This window comes from Hippocampus guttulatus, chromosome 9 (assembly GCF_054856545.1).
Source record: "Hippocampus guttulatus isolate MCC_2025c chromosome 9, RoL_Hgut_1.0, whole genome shotgun sequence".
Lineage (NCBI taxonomy): Eukaryota > Metazoa > Chordata > Actinopteri > Syngnathiformes > Syngnathidae > Hippocampus > Hippocampus guttulatus.
The window spans coordinates 16768711-16787843 of NC_141269.1; the positions used below are offsets into that span (position 1 = coordinate 16768711).

The 19133-nt window shown below is 42.8% G+C and overlaps 1 protein-coding gene across 1 annotated transcript; it reads left to right on the top strand.

Moving 5' to 3' along the window:
• The first annotated feature begins 1584 nt into the window (after positions 1–1584).
• chrnb3a (cholinergic receptor nicotinic beta 3 subunit a) lies at positions 1585–13420 on the top strand. The gene is given in 9 exon segments (XM_086120603.1): positions 1585–2034; positions 8027–8178; positions 9335–9379; positions 10497–10606; positions 10693–11060; positions 11063–11199; positions 11887–12077; positions 12152–12356; positions 12501–13420. Coding segments are annotated over 9 exon segments (1401 nt in total). The 5' UTR covers positions 1585–1973; the 3' UTR covers positions 12633–13420.
• The last annotated feature ends 5713 nt before the right edge of the window (positions 13421–19133 follow it).

The window sequence follows — 19133 nt, forward strand, 5'->3', positions numbered from 1 at the left end:
TCCACACGGGGAGGCCGGAGCTGGAATCGAACCCGAAGTCGACGTGCTAACCACTGGACTACCGGGCCGCCCCGGAAGTAAGCATTTAGCAGGGATAATTATTTAGGCATGTGCAGGATTAATAATTTCTCTGACATTACAATAGTTCACACACAATTTCAAGACAAGAAGCAAGGTAAGAAAACAAATGCAATGAGATGACATTTGACATATTCAACACAGATATGACTTATTGGGAGACATACAGTACTTCTCTCTTCTTAAAAGGGAAGTCAAGTATAAAAAAAAAAGAAAAACATCTTGACAATATGTTCTATGTGCCCCTTTTGTCTAAACACGGTATTCTGATTACTATTGTGTTTACGCAACAAATGACATGGCTTACCTGATTTTTGGGGTTTGGTCATGTGACATTCACAAGCTGGGTCCTTGGGCGCTGTGATCTCATTTTCAGTCGACAGCAAGTGGCAGCACAAGGCAGTACGGCATTCCCCTGAGATGATAAAAAAATGGGTGAATTTTTCTTTCTGCTTAATTCATATTCCGCACACTCAAATTCAATCAGAATACCATGTTTAGTCTAGTGGGTCCGCCTATAACATATTATTGTAAAGAACAGTTTTTTTGTCATGACTTCTCCTTAAAGTGCAAAATAGGAAAGCAGATGGTTATGACTAAGAAAAGTAGGAGTTGTTGAGTAAGTGTGGGAACACACACAATCAGACAAATTCAGCTCATATACGTACGTTTACATAATTTCCAAAAATAATACAATGGACAGCTTATTAAAAATGAATTCATCAACAAATCTTGTATAAAGAGAGTTCCAGATAATATACAAACACTTGTCGAACATTCTCTTCACTCTTTTGCTTATATGGAGGCGGTGCTGATTTTTTTCCCTCTCCCCTTGCTGAGATATCAATTTCTTTTCAGAATACTGGGGGGGGGGAAGAGGTAGGAAAAGAAGAAAGCCAGAGATGCGGTCCACAGCAGCAGGGAAGTGTTTTCTTTGATAGCTAGCAGAGGTAGAGAACAATCACATTTTTCATGCGTTGTTTCTCCCCGGCCCACTTCTAATGGAACAGTGGGAGGAGAATGCAGAGGGAACACTCTGGCATTAGTTTGTGATTTCACAACTACATTTATCCAACTGAATTTGAACCCAGAATATTCCTCATGAATATACTTGCCGACCATAAAAGGACATCGCTCGCTGTTAATTGTTAATTTAATGAATTGCTCAAATGTTGCAACTCCGGTGTTCAGTGATATTTAATCTCTTTTCGGATGCCAGGAACAGTTTGAAAGTCAAACTCTGATTAAGGCTGAACTTGCCATTGCAATTTGTAACATGAATAAATGTGCTTCAAGTAAATTGTAACCCTGATAAGCATGATCAACGGTGTTTTGCACTACTTTGTTTCTGATCAGCTGCATGCAGTATTATCTTCCAATTTCTGTGAGTGCTTTCGACTGGACAGGGACCTTGTACTCCTTTGGCTGTTCAACTTTCACAATTGATTGGCGCGTGCATCCGTGTGATGTAAAATAGGTTTTCTTGTACCGTTTTTTTTTTTTTTTTTTTTGCATTAGCACTGTAATTCTCGCCATGCTCGTAGGAGGTGAAAAAGTCTCATCGGAATTAGAGCGTGACATAACTGCACGGTGGGAGGACGTACATGTATTAATATTTCTTGTGGACACTGTGTCGCTTTCTATCCTTTAATGGGGAAGCCCCCTGCCCCCTCCTTCGACAGCGGCGGTCTCTTCACCGGGACTCACTCGCGAGGTGACGCCGGCTTTGGTGACAGGACACCAGCGGGGAGCGTCTACACAACATCGGCGCGAAGACGTGCCGTTCTCGCCGACTCCCGTTAGTGGATTTAAATTGAACGTCAAGGTAGCGAGATTTCTGCTTTCTGGAGAAATCTGGTTTGAAATCGGTCGACTTATCAACTGTCAAAAGCACGATGAGGTTTGTGCTGCTCGTGTTGTGGTCGCTCCTGACCGTGGAAAAGGTTGCCGTACAAGGTAAGATTGTGCATTTGTAGGTTTGACAAGTGCGACCCCTATGTCGGCATTTCACATCACAAAAGTTCATTAACACGTTGTTAATGAACTATTTGTGGTTAACATTCATCATAGGAATGGCATATGTTTCTTTTGACTCAATCGCACACTGTTGATCTTTTACCAACATCTGTGTCCACCCCGACGACCTTAATGACAGTTTTTGCGCGCTATCTGGTGTTGCACATATTGTAATCTGTAAGTGTGTTTCCTGACGAACTGGTTGAATGACAGGCAAGAGGATCATGACATAGCTGGTTTTACCTCCATATGCGATTGCAGATCACTTTTTAATTGGATCACATGTTCATAAATAGTAAAGAAATTTCTTCTACAGCGCAGCCAAAGGGGCTGTGTTAATTTGTCTCGTTCTGCTTGTCGTCACCACCCCAACTGAACAGGTAGTACAGGTGGACCACTCAATTAGTCTCTGCAAGGGAAAATATGCGCTTACAGAAATAATCTTTGATTAATATTTATATGGTCATTGTCAGCAGGTTGTGTGATTTGAAGTGGCTTTTCTCGCCTTTGAGGACAACTCCAATAAAAGCCCATATGTGGCCATGCACAGTTTTACGCATGTTAAATGCTGTGGTTAACCTTTGCCAAAATTCGGTGTCATTGCATTGTGGGTAAACAAAGCCATGCATAATCAGATGCACATTATGAGCAGATTTCAAACGTACCGTTGTCATAAAATAAAAAGAGAGAACAACTATTTGAAAAGGTCTGCCACATCATTTTAGTCTAAAATGAAAAGAAAAAGGGTTCCCCTCTGTGTTCCCTTGCATAACATTTTGTCCTCTCGGTGGTGCATCCTACGGTGGCTCCACAAATAGCAGATGGCGGCAGTGTCTCAGGTACAACTGTTTGGCATTAATGACCTTGGGTGGGTTCAATACTGTAACAACAGGAGCACTGTTGTCTCACAGATTCTGTAAACAAAGACCAACACACACTAATGTGTCATGATTTATCCACAGACAATCAACCGCATCTCCCCCTCAGCTAACACCCGCTGTGGTCCAATCAATATGCTGCCCTTCACCTCTGTGCTAAATCAAACAAACACATAGTCAATTAAATCCAGGTGAGGGAGGAAACAGAGTCTTTGAATTTTTTTGGGGGCCATTTTGAATTGAGGTTTTAGAGATCTAACTGCATCCAGAAGTAAAAGCTTTCAGATCACTGAAAATTCTGCAGGCTATTTCTGTAATTATGTGAATGATAGAAGATCTGATGCAATGGGGTGAAATCCATCTGTGATTGAAATCAGCATTTATTTAATATCAGACACACAAACATATTAGGAGATGGCTTTGAATACACCCTGTAATTTGGGGATGCGATAACAGACCATTTGGATACAGCCACGCGTTGGACTAGACCCATCATAGCAGATGCGACAATTAATCAATTAATGGAGGCTGAAATAACTGAAATGATGCTTAGTTATTAATTCAACAATCTAACTTATCAATTACCATATTAATTTACTTCTATTTTGATGATCACTTAAGAGATCATGTTTAACTAAAAAAATGTCCAAGCACTCAGAATTGTAGCATGTTAACAGTAAAGACTGTATTGTCTGATTTCATGAAAGCGGACTGGTTATTTTTTTTCGTGTTGAATCAAAACCAAACATTTGCAAACATCTGCTACTACTTTAGAAAATAATGTTAGCCCATTTTCTGACATGTTACTGACTGACCCAGTAACTGAATCATGATCAATCTATGATTGTGCATTATTCTGCACTGTCAATGTGACATATTGTCCTGTTTTGAATAAAGAAATGGGAATTCAAAAATGTTTCCTTGAATCCAATTCATGGATTAATGAAAAAAAAGACACAATACCGAAGAGATTACTATTAACATACCGTATTTTCCGCACTATAAGGCGCTTTGGAGGAAAAGGCACACATTCAATGAATGGCCTATTTTAAAACTATTTTCATAAATAGGGTGCGCCGCATTATAAGGCGCATAGAGTAGAAGCTGCAAAAGTGATTGCGGTTACATTATGTATCCACTAGATTCAGCGACACTAAAGGGAATACAATACAATGCAGCTTTATTTTTGCATTTTCACGACCGCTGCAGCTGTAACAAAGACCTTACAGAACATTTAAATTACTACATGCAAGAAATCAGAATATTGATCCATATACAAGGCGCATCGGATTATAAAGTGCACTGTCGGCTTTTGGGAAAATTGTATCTTTTAGGTGCACTTTATGGTGCGGAAAATGCAGTAATTGCTAGTTGCAGCCTTAGTACCAAGAAATTTTGGAGAATTTGCAAAAAGCCTTGTTTGGTTTGTGCATGACTGTGGTCGAGTGTGTAGCTAAAAGAAACAGTTTAGAAAATGGATTGTTGAAGGGATGGAGCCTGTTATGTCCCATTACTTTTGTCCATCAAGTATATGTTTCTCCATCAGTAAAAGGAATGTGTTTCTGTGCTGTCTGTTCCGACTCCCCAAACCAATGCTCACCTCCCATTCCAAACCAAAGTCTTCTTCTTGTCGCTCTCAGACACCACCGGGAGGTCAATCGTCCCACTCTTTGCATATCTGCTCTCTCCCCTCCACGTCTCTTGATGTGTGTTTGTCGCTGTGCTGCGGTATGAAGCACAAATGTCATATGTTGCTGAATATTCAGAGCTCTTGGGTTAGCGCTGATTTACTGTGGCGTCCTGTGTCGTGCAACTTCAGGACAATTACTGTGGAGCGCAGCTCGTGTCTCATGATTCTCACTGTCGTCTGCTCGGGGGCAACAGTGGAGATATTGTGAACCACAATCGGCCCAACAATTAGATAATGTCACGACGCAAATAGACATCACTTCCGCGTCTAACTTTCTACTGTCAATAAAACAGACTATTCATGTCACTCACCATGGGAACAAAGCAGTCGGATTTAAGTGTGATTCTGTGCTATGTCTGAGTTTTGCCATGCTTGTTTACCCCTGTTTATGTATTTCCGATGAGTTGCGCTGCAGACGCACGGACTAAGATTACGTTCGAACTATGGGGCGTGATGCGCAATTTGGATTTATTGATAAATGCAATCTTTTTCAGATTACAAAAAATGAACCCGACTTCTTAATGTGAATTTAACACGTCCGTGATGTGACACGATGTGCAGAAATGACGACGCCGAGTGACGTGGTCCCCCCTCGGCCCCCCGCAAAATACGGTCACGTGCTGTAGTGTTTACATAAATAAATATGATCCCGAGTAGCTCCAATACTTGGTTCGGCGAGTAAGTAGCATCGCCGCACATACCAGTACTTCCTACACTCAAAAGAGCAAGATTACTTGTGGATTGATCATGCGCATTACACAACCCAAACTTCCTTTCAAAGAGGGTATTCCAATTACATTTATTTGGCCAAATAATGATTGATTGTTTGATCATATAAACAACATGAAAGACAGAGAAAACAAAACCTAAGAAAAAGATATCAATACATGCCTTGGTTCAGTCCAGTTTACATGCTCAACGGGAGTAGGAAGAAGTAGAAAACCGTATCTAGTCCTACCCCTTGAGCTCTATAAATTATTAAAAATCATGATAACATGTTAATACACAAGAAGGGGATTTATTAATTTGCACCAGTATGTATCCCAAATAAGAACAAAAAACAACGCTCCTCATATTCAGGTTAGAAAAGGGGTCTTATTTGTGTTTTTAAAAACCCAAATACGAGCATAGTCAGGTTTTTGCACGTTTTGAAAGATTATCAACGGCATGTATACATAAACAGGTCCTGTGTTTAAACCTCATCTCAGGCTTTCCTGTGGTGATTGCATGCTCTCGTGTCTGCGTGGAATTCCTCTGGGTACTGTGGCTTCCTTCCACATTTCAAAAACATGCAGGGTCAGCTAACACCGAATCGCTCACAGTTTTGAATGTGTGTGAATTGTTGTTTTTCTATAACTGTACAGTGTACCGTGCCTCCCAGCAAAGTTAGCTGCGCTAGAATCAGCTCATTTAGGACACTTGTCCTCAACAAGCATGACAGAAAATTTTTAGATGTAAGGTATCTGCCAAGGAACAAAGAAAATCATGCCAAACAAATCATGTCAGTCATGCATCAATCCATCCTCTGCACCTTAGGGTGGTGGGCATACCAGCAGACTTTAGTCGAGAGGTGGGGCACACCCGAAACTGGACTCCAGCCAGTCACAGAGCACAACTGGACAAACAAAAAATCACATTCACATTCCCAACTATGGACAATTTAAAGTCTACAATTAACCTAGGCATGCATGTTTTTGGAATGTGGTCGAAAAGCGGAGTAGCTGGAGACGCAGGCACGGGGAGAACATGCACACTCCATAGAAGAAGGCTGAGATTTCCCACACACACTGAACTGTGGGGTGGATTTGCTAACTGGCCGGAAACCGTGCCACCCTGCACTAGCCTCTCTGTCTTTAAAAGAGGACAACACCACCATGTGATTTAGTCTGTTGACCCGAGAGAGCTGACGTCTCGAAGATTTCTCAAGAGGAGGCAGTCATCCTTTACCGGCTGTCTCTTGCTCAGCTTGAGCGTCACTCTTTAAGTGACTGTTACGTCTTGTGCCTGACTTCACCGAGCAACTCGACTCTTCTCTCCCCTGGCAATGCTTCTGTCTGGGGTGATCATGTCAGCATGATCATTTTGTCAGCCTTGGGAACGTAGAGGTTTCCACTCGGCCATGAACAGCTGTCAGTGTTGACAGTTTGGCTGCGTTTGCCTGGCACTGGCACTTCCTCATCACATCCTTCCCTTGCTTGTAAGACTCTTGAGAAATGCTTCATGTTCGGTGTGTGCGGGTTGATTGTGTTTCATTTTGCGTGTAAAGTGTTTTGTGCGTAACGTGTAAAATAGCATAGAAGGAAGAAAGTAATTGCTATCCCCCAATCTAGTGCTTTCAGTAAATGAACTCTCGTCCCTTCAAAGTTCGGTACCTCACAGAATTTGATTCAGGGCTGTAGTTGCTATGGAGCAGGGGTGTCATCGGGCACCAGGTAGCCTCCAAGGACCACATGAGTATGAGATATGTGTCAAATTGTTTTGTGCTGCTATTTTCAAGATCACACTTGTATTAGAGTAAATTTTGAAATGACAATACGGGAAAAAAAATGTATGTATACTGTATATATATATATACATATATATATATATATATATAAGGGCGGCCCGGTAGTCCAGTGGTTAGCACGTCGACTTCACAGTGCAGAGGTACCGGGTTCAATTCCAGCTCCGGCCTCCCTGTGTGGAGTTTGCATGTTCTCCCCGGGCCTGCGTGGGTTTTCTCCGGGTACTCCGGTTTCCTCCCACATTCCAAAAACATGCATGGCAGGCTGATTGAACTCTCTAGAATTGTCCCTAGGTGTGAATGTGAGCGTGGATGGTTGTTTGTCTCTGTGTGCCCTGCGATTGGCTGGCAACCGATTCAGGGTGTCCCCCGCCTACTGCCCGAAGACAGCTGGGATAGGCTCCAGCATCCCCCGCGACCCTAGTGAGGATTAAGCGGTTCAGAAAATGGATGGATGGATGGATATATATATATACAGTATATATAAATCAATATTGAATTACATGACCAAAACATAGCGTCGTGTAGCAAGCTAGCGGGCGCAGCGATCATGACTGCATTATTTAGCCCTAAATAAGTAAGCAAGTTTGTTATTTGAGAGATGTGCATTAAACTAGAAGCCCTCCACATTAATCAACACCCACTAAGTAGCTCCTATTTTCAAAAAGGTTGGCGACCATTGCTATAGCGGTTACGTACAAGTCTCTAATCTTCTTCTGTTCATTTTATTTTACTTTTCTTCTGGTGAAGATGTTGTTATATACACATCTATGTAGAGTTGATGCAAGATGACTAAGATTCCAAACCATACATAAGATACACAAGGGATTTGTTATTTTGCTTTTCTTTTTCTGCTTCCAGCTCAAGATGACTTTACGTCACTGGCCGAGTTGGAGGATTCCTTACTGAGGAACCTCTTCCAGGGTTATCAGAAGTGGGTTCGGCCTGTGCGGCATGCCAATGACACCATTACTGTGCGCTTTGGACTCAAGATCTCACAACTGGTGGATGTGGTGAGGACGCAACACATGCGGCTGCGTCTCCATTGACACAAGGCATTAGTTCAGAAATCATGTTTCATTAATATGAAAAATGAATTAGGCTTACTGTACTCGAGTTGTATTTACATGTGAGTACTGAGGTCAAAACTGTGGATAAAATAATGTTTACCTGAATGCAGTTGACAAACTAACTGTTTTGATAGACAGAAAGGTCTCAAGAACACACAGTAAAACGAGTCACAATCACAACCACAAAACCGAAACACACGCACGCACACACACACACGCACAAACTGGCTGTAAATTTCCCCAGTGTGGGACAAATAAAGGATATCTTATCTTAAACACACACACACACACGCACACGCGCACACACACACACACACACACACACACACACACACACACACACACACACACACACACACACACACACACACACACTGTGGAAACCTGAGTTATTTTCCCGGACAGAGATTACCACAGCAAGCCAAAGGATATGCTTGGCACGGGTTTTAATCTGGATGTCCTTCCTGACATAACCCAGCCATTTTTATCCGGGCCCGACCGGCGATGCCTGAGAATCGGATGTCACCGTTCACCCTGACTGGGATCGCTGACCTTGGTTCCAACATGCAAAGTCAACGGTGTTACTCCCTGAGCCATCCAGCCACTTACAAAGGATTACTTGCCTTAATGTAATGCCGCTCTACATTGGAGTACATGGTAGCGTGATGCCTTATGAAGCCATCTACTCAGTGTGGGGCGGGGGAGGAGCGTCAGGCACACAGTTAAGGTGGTACAGGCCCACCCTAAGGACCATCACCCCGACCCAGTCCTCCAAGAACCGCTACTGAATTTGTGACTTCCATCACGCTTCTGAGCCTTACTTGTTTTTCTGAGCCTTAACTTGTTTTCTTTTGGTTCTACTAATGAGGCTCCAGCTTCCTGCGATACTGTTCTAATGCATTTTTTTTCATTGTTTATTTAGTGCTCACATGGCCTTAAGCAAAGTGTAGTGATGCATACATGCACACATGCAAGAGAAGCAAAGCTACTTTATTCCGCATATAGTTAATTTGATCAAATTCAGCATTGCTTTGGCTCTCACTTTCTCATCAAATTTGTGTTTCTTGAGAAAAAAGAAATCTTCCCTTTGTTCCAATAGGATGAAAAGAACCAACTGATGACTACAAATGTCTGGCTTTGGAAGGTACACATCAGCCTAACTAAGTTCGACGCTTCGTGCAGAAATATTAAAACTTTGCTGATACTGTGTTTTCAATGGATAATTTGTCGATGAAGTGGGACGACTGTGGGGAATTCAGGCTTGTTTAACTGTTTGACTAAAACTCACATTTTGGCTCAGGAGATAATAAATGTGGCTGATTGTCATTTAGAACATGAAGTCGCATTATATGTTTAATTTCCTATGCTACAAAGTCGAATGTCATTCAGAATCGCTTTTTAATAACCAATTAACGAGCATGCTAAATTCCTAATGATCATGAACTTACAGTAAGTACAGCTGAGCAGCTCGAATGCCCCTGTCCGTGGTCCTGAATACGTATCAGACATGAAGAAAGATATTGATAGCCCGTGTCACTTTCAAGTTAATTAAATTCCAAGAAGGCGGCCCGGTAGTCCAGTGGTTAGCATGTCGGCTTCACAGTGCAGAGGTACCGGGTTCGATTCCAGCTCCGGCCTCCCTGTGTGGAGTTTGCATGTTCTCCCCGGGCCTGCGTGGGTTTTCTCCGGGTGCTCCGGTTTCCTCCCACATTCCAAAAACATGCATGGCAGGTTGATTGGACGCTCTAAATTGTCCCTAGGTGTGAGTGTGGGCGTGGATGGTTGTTCGTCTCTGTGTGCCCTGCGATTGGCTGGCAACTGATTCAGGGTGTCCCCCGCCTACTGCCCGAAGACGGCTGGGATAGGCTCCAGCACCCCCCGCGACCCTAGTGAGGATCAAGCGGTTCGGAAAATGGATGGATGGATAAATTCCAAGAAACACCAAATCGTTGGCAACATCAACCCGTTTTTTTAACTTTTTGATTTTTTTTTCTGACTGGTTTCAGGTAGAATATATTTGTGTACCGATGTGCACTCACATCTTTTAAATCAAAACCAATTTTCCCAATTCAAAATAGTTTTCATTACACTCCTAGTAAATAAGTTAACCACCATCACTGTACATTAGTCAAGATAATCGGATCCCCGCGGACCTAAGTAGCATGAAAGGTTCATTTCCAGCCAGTTCCGAGGTCCTGATGCCCGAGCCAAATGGAAATGTCGAATGATTGTATTAAAGACTTTTTTTAAAAAAAAAAAAGGAATGGGTCGATGTCAAGCTGAAGTGGAATCCAGATGAATATGGCGGGATCACATCCATCCGAGTACCTTCAGAGACAATATGGCTGCCAGACATCGTACTGTATGAAAAGTGAGTGACACAATCCTCTCTTTGTTTTTGCCTTTATCCTGTCTGAATGATATGTTTCGTTTCATCCCTTTCCCATCAATTACTAGCGCGGATGGCGGTTTTGAGGGTTCCCTGATGACAAAAGCCATTGTTCGGTGGGATGGGACGATAACATGGACCCCGCCTGCCAGCTACAAGTCCTCTTGCACCATGGATGTCACCTACTTTCCCTTTGACCGCCAAAACTGCTCCATGAAGTTTGGCTCCTGGACTTATGATGGAAACATGGTTGATTTGAATCTGATGGATCATTATGTTGACCGCAAAGACTTTTTTGACAACGGCGAGTGGGAAATCCTCGATGCAACAGGAATGAAGGGAAGCAGGAGGGACGGGGTGTACTGGTACCCCTTTGTAACTTACTCCTTCATCCTCAAGAGATTGCCCTTGTTCTACACTCTCTTCCTCATCATCCCGGTCTGTCCTTTCTTACTGTGCTGGTCTTCTATTTACCATCAGATGAAGGAGAAAAACTGTCACTTTCCACGTCTGTGTTGGTGTCACTCACTGTCTTCCTCCTGGTCATAGAGGAGATCATCCCATCATCCTCAAAGGTAGACTAGCTTGAGGACTTAAACTGACATACTGTATATCGATTTTTTTTTCAATGTGTTAATTTTTGCCTCATTGTACCCTAACGGAAACGAGATACATCTTAAATGACTTGTAACGCAGTACAGTGGACCCCCTCTATTTGTGGGGGGTCGTTACGGGGCCGGCCTGAAAAAAGCAAACATCCCTGTATATTTGACACCTGTTGAAAAGCCGAAAAAGAAAAAAAAATGTTACAAAGCCGAAATCCGATTGGAACCCCACTCAAAAAATCCGCATATCGGTTAATCCGTAGGTGCCAAACTGCGTGCATGCAAGGGTAATGTGTAAATAACAAATCTTTTAAAGGGTTCCCCTCTGACTATATGGTCTTGAGACTTCTATTAGAATGCTGTTAAAAATAGGTAATTTCAAATGTAAGAAAAACAAAAAAAACAGATTTTCTTTTTTACCCTTGGCAGCCATGTGTGCTATATACTTCATGACTCTCGATATCTACTAGGGTCATTGCAGCATTGCTACGGCAACAAATATAACTGAGTCTTTTGCATAGTACTATACTGATTGTTGCATAACGTGGTAATTTCCACATTCCATCCCCTCCTGATATTAAATACTGACTACAGATGATGTCCTTTCCAGGATATTCCTTGATATGGATATATATTTTTTGTCTTTCCTTACTGCAGGTGATCCCATTAATTGGAGAATACTTGCTTTTTATTATGATCTTTGTCACCTTCTCCATTATTGTAACCGTTTTCGTCATTAATGTCTATCACCGCTCCTCTGCAACCTACCGCCCCATGGCTCCCTGGGTGAAGACCCTTTTCCTTCAGAGACTACCCAGGCTGCTGTGTATGCGGGGGCACACAGACAGGTAACACGAAAACAATCCAATCGTTATGTTGACTTGCATATAATAGCATGTAATTATGTATGCATCACTTATAGATACCACTACTCGGATATTGCCATTAGCAGCCCTGAGCTGAAGCCTTGCAAGGGTATAGGAAAAAAACGGGCTCCTGGACAGCAGAGAAGGCCCCTGGGAGGGAAGGTGGAGGAGAATCAAGCCTGGCTTGCCATGCTGGAGAAAGCCACACATTCTGTCCGCTACATCAGTCATCACATCAGAAAAGAGCACTTCAGCCGTGAGGTCTGTGGCTTTGAGGGATACTTTTGGATGCAATGAGGCATAGTGAGTTTGGTTTCACGTGCCGTGGTCAGCTCGAATTATAATAGCAATATGAACAGAACTGTTTCGGATTATGGCTGTAATTGGGGTTTCCTATCCATACAGGTTGTACAAGACTGGAAGTTTGTGGCTCAGGTGTTGGATAGGATTTTCCTGTGGGCCTTCCTCACTGTGTCAATATTAGGAACAGTCCTCATCTTCACACCAGCCTTGCAGATGTACCTCAGCTCACCATAATGAACATATACACACTTGTAACTTTTCTTCTGTAATTCCTGTTTTTCAGAGTGCAGAGTTAGAATAAAATTTACATTCATAATTATTTTTTTTTTTTTGGTAAAGTAAGTTCTAACCCCAACCTTGAAACCCCCATTTATTAATTAGCATGCACAAAATAATGAGGACAAATAGCAATCGGTAAGAGTTGCATGAATGGTTTTAAACAGCAATTTACATACAGTGTATAAATGTCGGCGGCCCGGTAGTCCAGTGGTTAGCACGTCGACTTCACAGTGCAGAGGTACCGGGTTCAATTCCAGCTCCGGCCTCCCTGTGTGGAGTTTGCATGTTCTCCCCGGGCCTGCGTGGGTTTTCTCCGGGTGCTCCGGTTTCCTCCCACGTTCCAAAAACATGCATGGCAGGCTTATTGAACACACTAAATTGTCCCTAGGTGTGAGTGTGAGCGCGCATGGTTGTTCGTCTCTGTGTGCCCTGCGATTGGCTGGCAACCAGTTCAGGGTGTCCCCCGCCTACTGCCCGACGACGGCTGGGATAGGCTCCGGCACTCCCCGCGACCCTAGTGAGGATTCAGCGGTTCGGAAAATGGATGGATGTATAAATGTCACCGATGCAATACTTAAAACCGTAGAACCAATACCATTCACCAATATATTGATTTGCATACAACACAGCCTGCTTGGCAAGGTGATGGCGCTCACTACTCTGTAATTGTAATAATGTTTTTAATAAAAAGGTGTAATTGTCAATACTGAAAATATTCATTAAATTGAGAGTTGATAACTTGATGACGTATTATGACTGACTGTAATGACTTTGAATGACCACTAAAGGGCAGCAAATGCATTTTAGTGCATTAATGAGCACGTCAGCAAGCTCGCTTTATTGCCAATAAAACATGAACTTCAGATTTTATTTGAGTTTCCAGAACAGCTCCCGTCTGATAAAGGAAGGATTTCTAAATTACATCCCTTGTCAAAGGGAACCTAATCTATTGTACATCATGAACGGTAGCCTACAACCACTCATTATTATTAATTTGTCTGACTCTTGTCAAACTGGCAAGAACTTTTTTACATGAACTGATGGCACATACTGGACCCAAAAGTCGACCCGGGAAATTGAGATGGAGAGAAGCTCGGCGCGCACGATTTAAAACCGCAGAGGGCCCGGATACTAACCTTAGAGCGGTGACAGTGATTTTAGGCCTCATCCTTTTTGTAACACACTATACAAATAATACAAGAGTGTACCGTTGAGCAGCCTGACATAGGTCTCGACCTGTCTGCCCATTCTCTTTTTTCTCCCCGAATACCAGCACGTCATACTTCTCCAAGACCAGCACCTCCTCATCACCACCACTGACTGGGGTCACCTAGTCCCTGAGTAGCACCTCCGCTTGTGACCTTCACAGCCAATGTTGTTGCAGCTAATAATTACAACAATAAACACAATATATCACATTACGCAATACGCAAAGGCAATCCATGTATGAAAAGCTAAGAATAAATCTTTCTCTCAGACACACACACACACGCCCCTCTTAAAAGCTTTCTGATGCCAGTCTAATCGAGCACATTTGTTCAGACTGTATCTCAAATGCAATGTAAATATCCCTTAATTACTTAAAGTGCCATGTTGATGAACAGGTCATCAGCAAACTCTGTAAAAGACTCATCATGATCCTGAATCAGGTGGTTGGAAGAGGGAACTTCTAAAACAAGCAGAACTGCGGCTCACTGACCTATAGACCAGACTTGCCTACCCCTGGGATAGGATTTACAAGGATTCCGTCTAGGTTGGTGAGATCTGGTCTTCCCCAGACGTTTTCTCCCCTGGAGCCAAGAAAAGCAGAACGGGAATCAACATCAGGTGAACATTTTAAAACAAATCAAAGAAAGTTATGAGAACCTGGCTTGGAGAAAATGCATTAAGAACTAGAAGAGACAAAAGCAAAACCCACTTAAGTGGAAAATTCTACCTCACAGTACGAGAAGAAGACTGCAAAGCTTGAGCATCCATCCATCCATCCATCCATTTTACGAGCCCCTTTATCCTCACAAGGGTCGCGGGGAATGCTGAAGCCTATCCTCGCTCTCTTGGGGCAGCAGGCGAGGGACACCCTGAACTGGTTGCCAGCCAATCGCAGGGCACACACAGACGAACAACCATCCACACTCACACCTAGGGACAATTTAGAGTGTTCCATTTACCTGCCATGCATGTTTTTGGAATGTGGGAGGACACCGGAGTACCCGGAGAAAACCCACGCAGGCACGGGCAGAACATGCAAACTCCACACAGGAAGGCCGGCGGCGGAATCGAACCCTGCACCACTGCTCTGTGAGGTTGGCGCGCTAACCACTGGACCACCGGGCCGCCCTAAGCTTGAGCAGAGAATTACAAATTTGGAGGAGCAACAAACCACCGTAGAGAGCCACAGTCACCGCCAAAACCTGCGTTTGCATGGTGTGCCCATAGATGAACGACAATCATTGAAAGAAAAAAATAGTTGCTCCTTCGGACTCCTCAGCTGAGACCACACAGAGCAGACATCAGGCCTCGGCCTATCATCATCCACTTTCACAGTCGAGAATCAAGGGATCTTGTCTGGAATGGCTCCAAGACAGCGGATCTGATAAAGGCCTCATATCAAGGACCTCACGTCCAAAGACAAGGACACCAGCAGAGCATTGCGGACTCAAGGGGACGAAGCGAGAAAGGGACATTAACAAGCCTACTTTGTGGGAGTGAAAGCATTTTTTGATGGTAAAGAGCTAAAAACTCAAAATGCAACCAAATAGCATTGAACTAAAGTCCAGGGGTTCAACCTTCAAAGACAAATTATGTACAGTAAGATGACAAGGAAATAAGTTGAACCAAACATCGAAGAAAGGTATAACTGTGAACTATTTATTCTGACTATCTGTGCTGATGTTCTCAGCACTCTTGCATTAGAGATTTTCATTTAGAATCTTTTTCACAAAACAAATCACACAAAAATCACTTAAACATGCACTGAGTTATTATTAGTTTTTTCAGTATGCTCATACCTACAACAAAAATAAACAACGTTCCTGTGAGTAAGGTGAACAGTCTCTTTTCGTTCAAGTTTCCTTCCAGTTCACACAAAGACATTTGTTCGCTTTTGTAGTTTCTGTTTTGACACAGGTTCCGGAGGTCCGGAACTGAAGCGGATCCCACAAACGTAGACAATAAAAATCATTGAACAAAAGTCCAACGCAAAACCGACAAAGTACAAACAATGATGCTGGTCACAATGAACCAGGAAACCCCCCGCAACAAACAAAAAGCGCTTGCAAAAGGCAAGGAAGAAAACTCAAACATCAATTGCTTGCCACAAAAGAACAAGAGAAATCCAATTACAACACCGAATGAGAATGGCTACAATACAAAAAAACCCCAGATCCTATGACAAACCAGAACAGTACCAAGAACTAAGCGGAGGCTCAGAGGGGGTCAAGCCTTTTCCGTTGCTGGTCCCTCTCTCTGGAATGACCTCCCACTGAACATTCGGCAAGCCTCCTCGCTGCCCATCTTTAAAAACCCGCCTCAAAACTCACTTGTATTCTTTGGCATTTGACTCAGCATGAGACTTGATCTTAGTTTTCATGTTTGGTGCTTTCTACCGTCTTTGTTACAGACTTATTGCTTTATTGTCGTATATATGATAGTTGCGCCATGTACAGCACTTTGTATACAGCGATGGCTGTTTTAAAATGCTCTATAAATGCAGTTGAGTTGAGTTGTGAACATGGCTAAAGGACAATCAAGCGAGATCAAGAATGTCTAAAGAATTCAGGCACTTGGTACAAGAATTGTGAGCAGGCGGGAATAATCAGACACCGGGTTGTCAGCGTGGCAGTCTTTTAAAGGCAGGTGATGATGAGGATAATGATGATCAGGTGCGGAGCTGGAGAACATGTCCGCCAATCCCGCCTTCTATCAAAACAAAGCAGGTCATGACGCTGTTTTGTTTAAAAAACAAACAACAACAACAACAAAAAAACGACAGAATGAATGACACGCGGATTAAGCTCTCTTCTGTTTCACGCAACTCATGGTAGATGAAAATATCCGAATTGACTGAAACGTCCAAATCGCCCTAAATCAGAAACAGGAAAATGAGTCGTTATGTTATTTTATTTTTTCAGTTTGGTTTTTGGAACAAAACTTGAGAAAACAAATCAGTATTTCGTTTTTGTAATTTGTCTTTTGTTGCGGAAAACGAATGAGCAAATGATACGTGGAATTGAAAAGGTTAGTGAATGCAGCTAATAAGGTGGAGTAAAAGTATGGTTTCTTCTAAAAATAAACCGTTTACTCAAATCCAAGTAAAAAGTATGTATTTTTATTATTCTATCACTCAGCCCTAAGAGACTTATTTTGACAGACCCTTGTTGCCGCTCGCTGCACAGCGAGATTGAGACACCCCCAACGAAGCCTGCACGACAAGGCCTGCCAGCTTCGTCATCAGCCCTTTCAAGCTCAACCTCTGTCACCGCCCCATTAGTTCCACCGTTTGCGCAGGAGTTTCTCATGCGGTACATGCTCGCGGCTGAGCTCATCTGAAATAAGAATTTATCAGCCAATGAAGTGATTCCATTCAGTACATTAGCTCAACATTTTTTTAAGGATCATTTACAACACTATTTGAGCCTCGACAAAAGAAAATGCAAAATGCTCAGTACGCAAATGTTAAGGGACATACTTGAATCTGGTGAACTTTTAATATTATCCGTGTTCATGTGCACCTGCGCGTAATTTACGTGCATCTCCAGCTATACTAGACGATTAATCTCAGAAAATACTGTCAACTGAACTTTGAAATCGCACATAAGCATGGCAACAGTTGAAATAAACAGGTATCGAGTCCATTGAGAGAAATAAGGTACAAACTGTAGCAAGATAACAGGCTTACAGATTCAAGCAAGAGTCCCACTCCTGCAGGCAGAGCTGAAAACCCGTTTCTTAATGTCAGCTGATGGCAGTCATCTTACATATATGACACTGTCCCTACACTGAAGCCAGATGAAGACATGCAAAAAGGAGAGATGAGGAGAGGAGTGTAGGGGCTGTATGCACAAAAACTCAAGCAAATGAAAGGAGGAGTGATAAATAGCGAGAGTTAAAGAAGCGCTGCGGGCGCTCTTCTAATGGTGGTAGAACAGTGCTGCATCTGCTGCGCACTGACAGTTCGGCACAAGAACAGAATGGAGAGGTGGGAGAAAATAAACATACAGCATGGAGGCAGATGGAAGGCAGACAGTGAAGGACAGAGAGGACTCAAGACGTGGAAGAAGTGATGAGAAAGGAAAATAGAATCAAAGGAGAATAAGTAATGACAACATGGATCACTTAAACAGTATGGCCCCAGGCCATTGGGCCACATGAAGGAAAGTGGAATCGCGGCAGAATAGATTAGATCAGGTATACATCAATGATTTTACGACTGTTGGTGTGCATGAACGTGGTCGAGGTATTAACGATGATATAACTTAAAACCTCAAATCAGGAGTCGTATGCACAGAGGCAGAATAGTTTATTCTGCAGTGTAAATACAGCAGATTTCTGGGTGAAGCTTACACCAACCGAGGGGTAGGTTTAAAAAGAGGCAAATGAGCCATTTATGAGCAATTTACAGTGGATGTCTCAGAATTGTGGCTTCACTGTGGAGAAAATAAATCAATTAAAAAAAACTAACATTATAAATGTAAATATTTCTATTATCCATTCATCCATTATCTGAACCGCGTTATCCTCACGACGGTTGCGGGCGGGCTCGAGCCTATCCCAGCCGTCTTTGGGCAGTAGGCAGGGGACTGGTTGCCTGTCAATCTCAGAGCTAAATTAATTAAATAAAAGTGACCTCACCTATATATACCTGTATATATATATATATATATATTGGTGAGGTGCAGGGTTTGATTCTGGCTCCGGCCTTCCTGTGTGGGGTTTGCATGTGCTCCCCAGGCCTGCATGGGTTTTCTCTGGGTTACTCCAGTTTCCTCCCACATTCCAAAAACATGCATGGCAGGTTAATGGAACACTCTAAATTGTAACAATGAATGTGCACCATTTGGTTGTGATCCAAATTAAGATGATGATTGAGGTCTACGTTCCACTGAGAGCCTTTTATTTTGTTGCAGGTGTCACCGCCAAAGCTATGATACTTGATCAAACATTTGTAGACCTTTTATGCATGCTTGGTGAACAAATGTGCTCAAATGGATCATTTATTGTCGAGTAAATCTCCCACTCAGGTTATCTGCTTACTCCAGGACTTGAGGTGAAATAAGATCTGCCACATTCTGGTTCTTTCGCCATCCTCAACCTGGCTATGTTCTTGTAATCTGCCATTCATCATTTCATATTTTACTTCAAAGTTAGTTACTGGACAAAATTGATTAACCTGTACCGCAGATTCTCTTCCTCTTGACCTATGAGTACTACTCATGCATGGAGGGACTTTTTAACCCA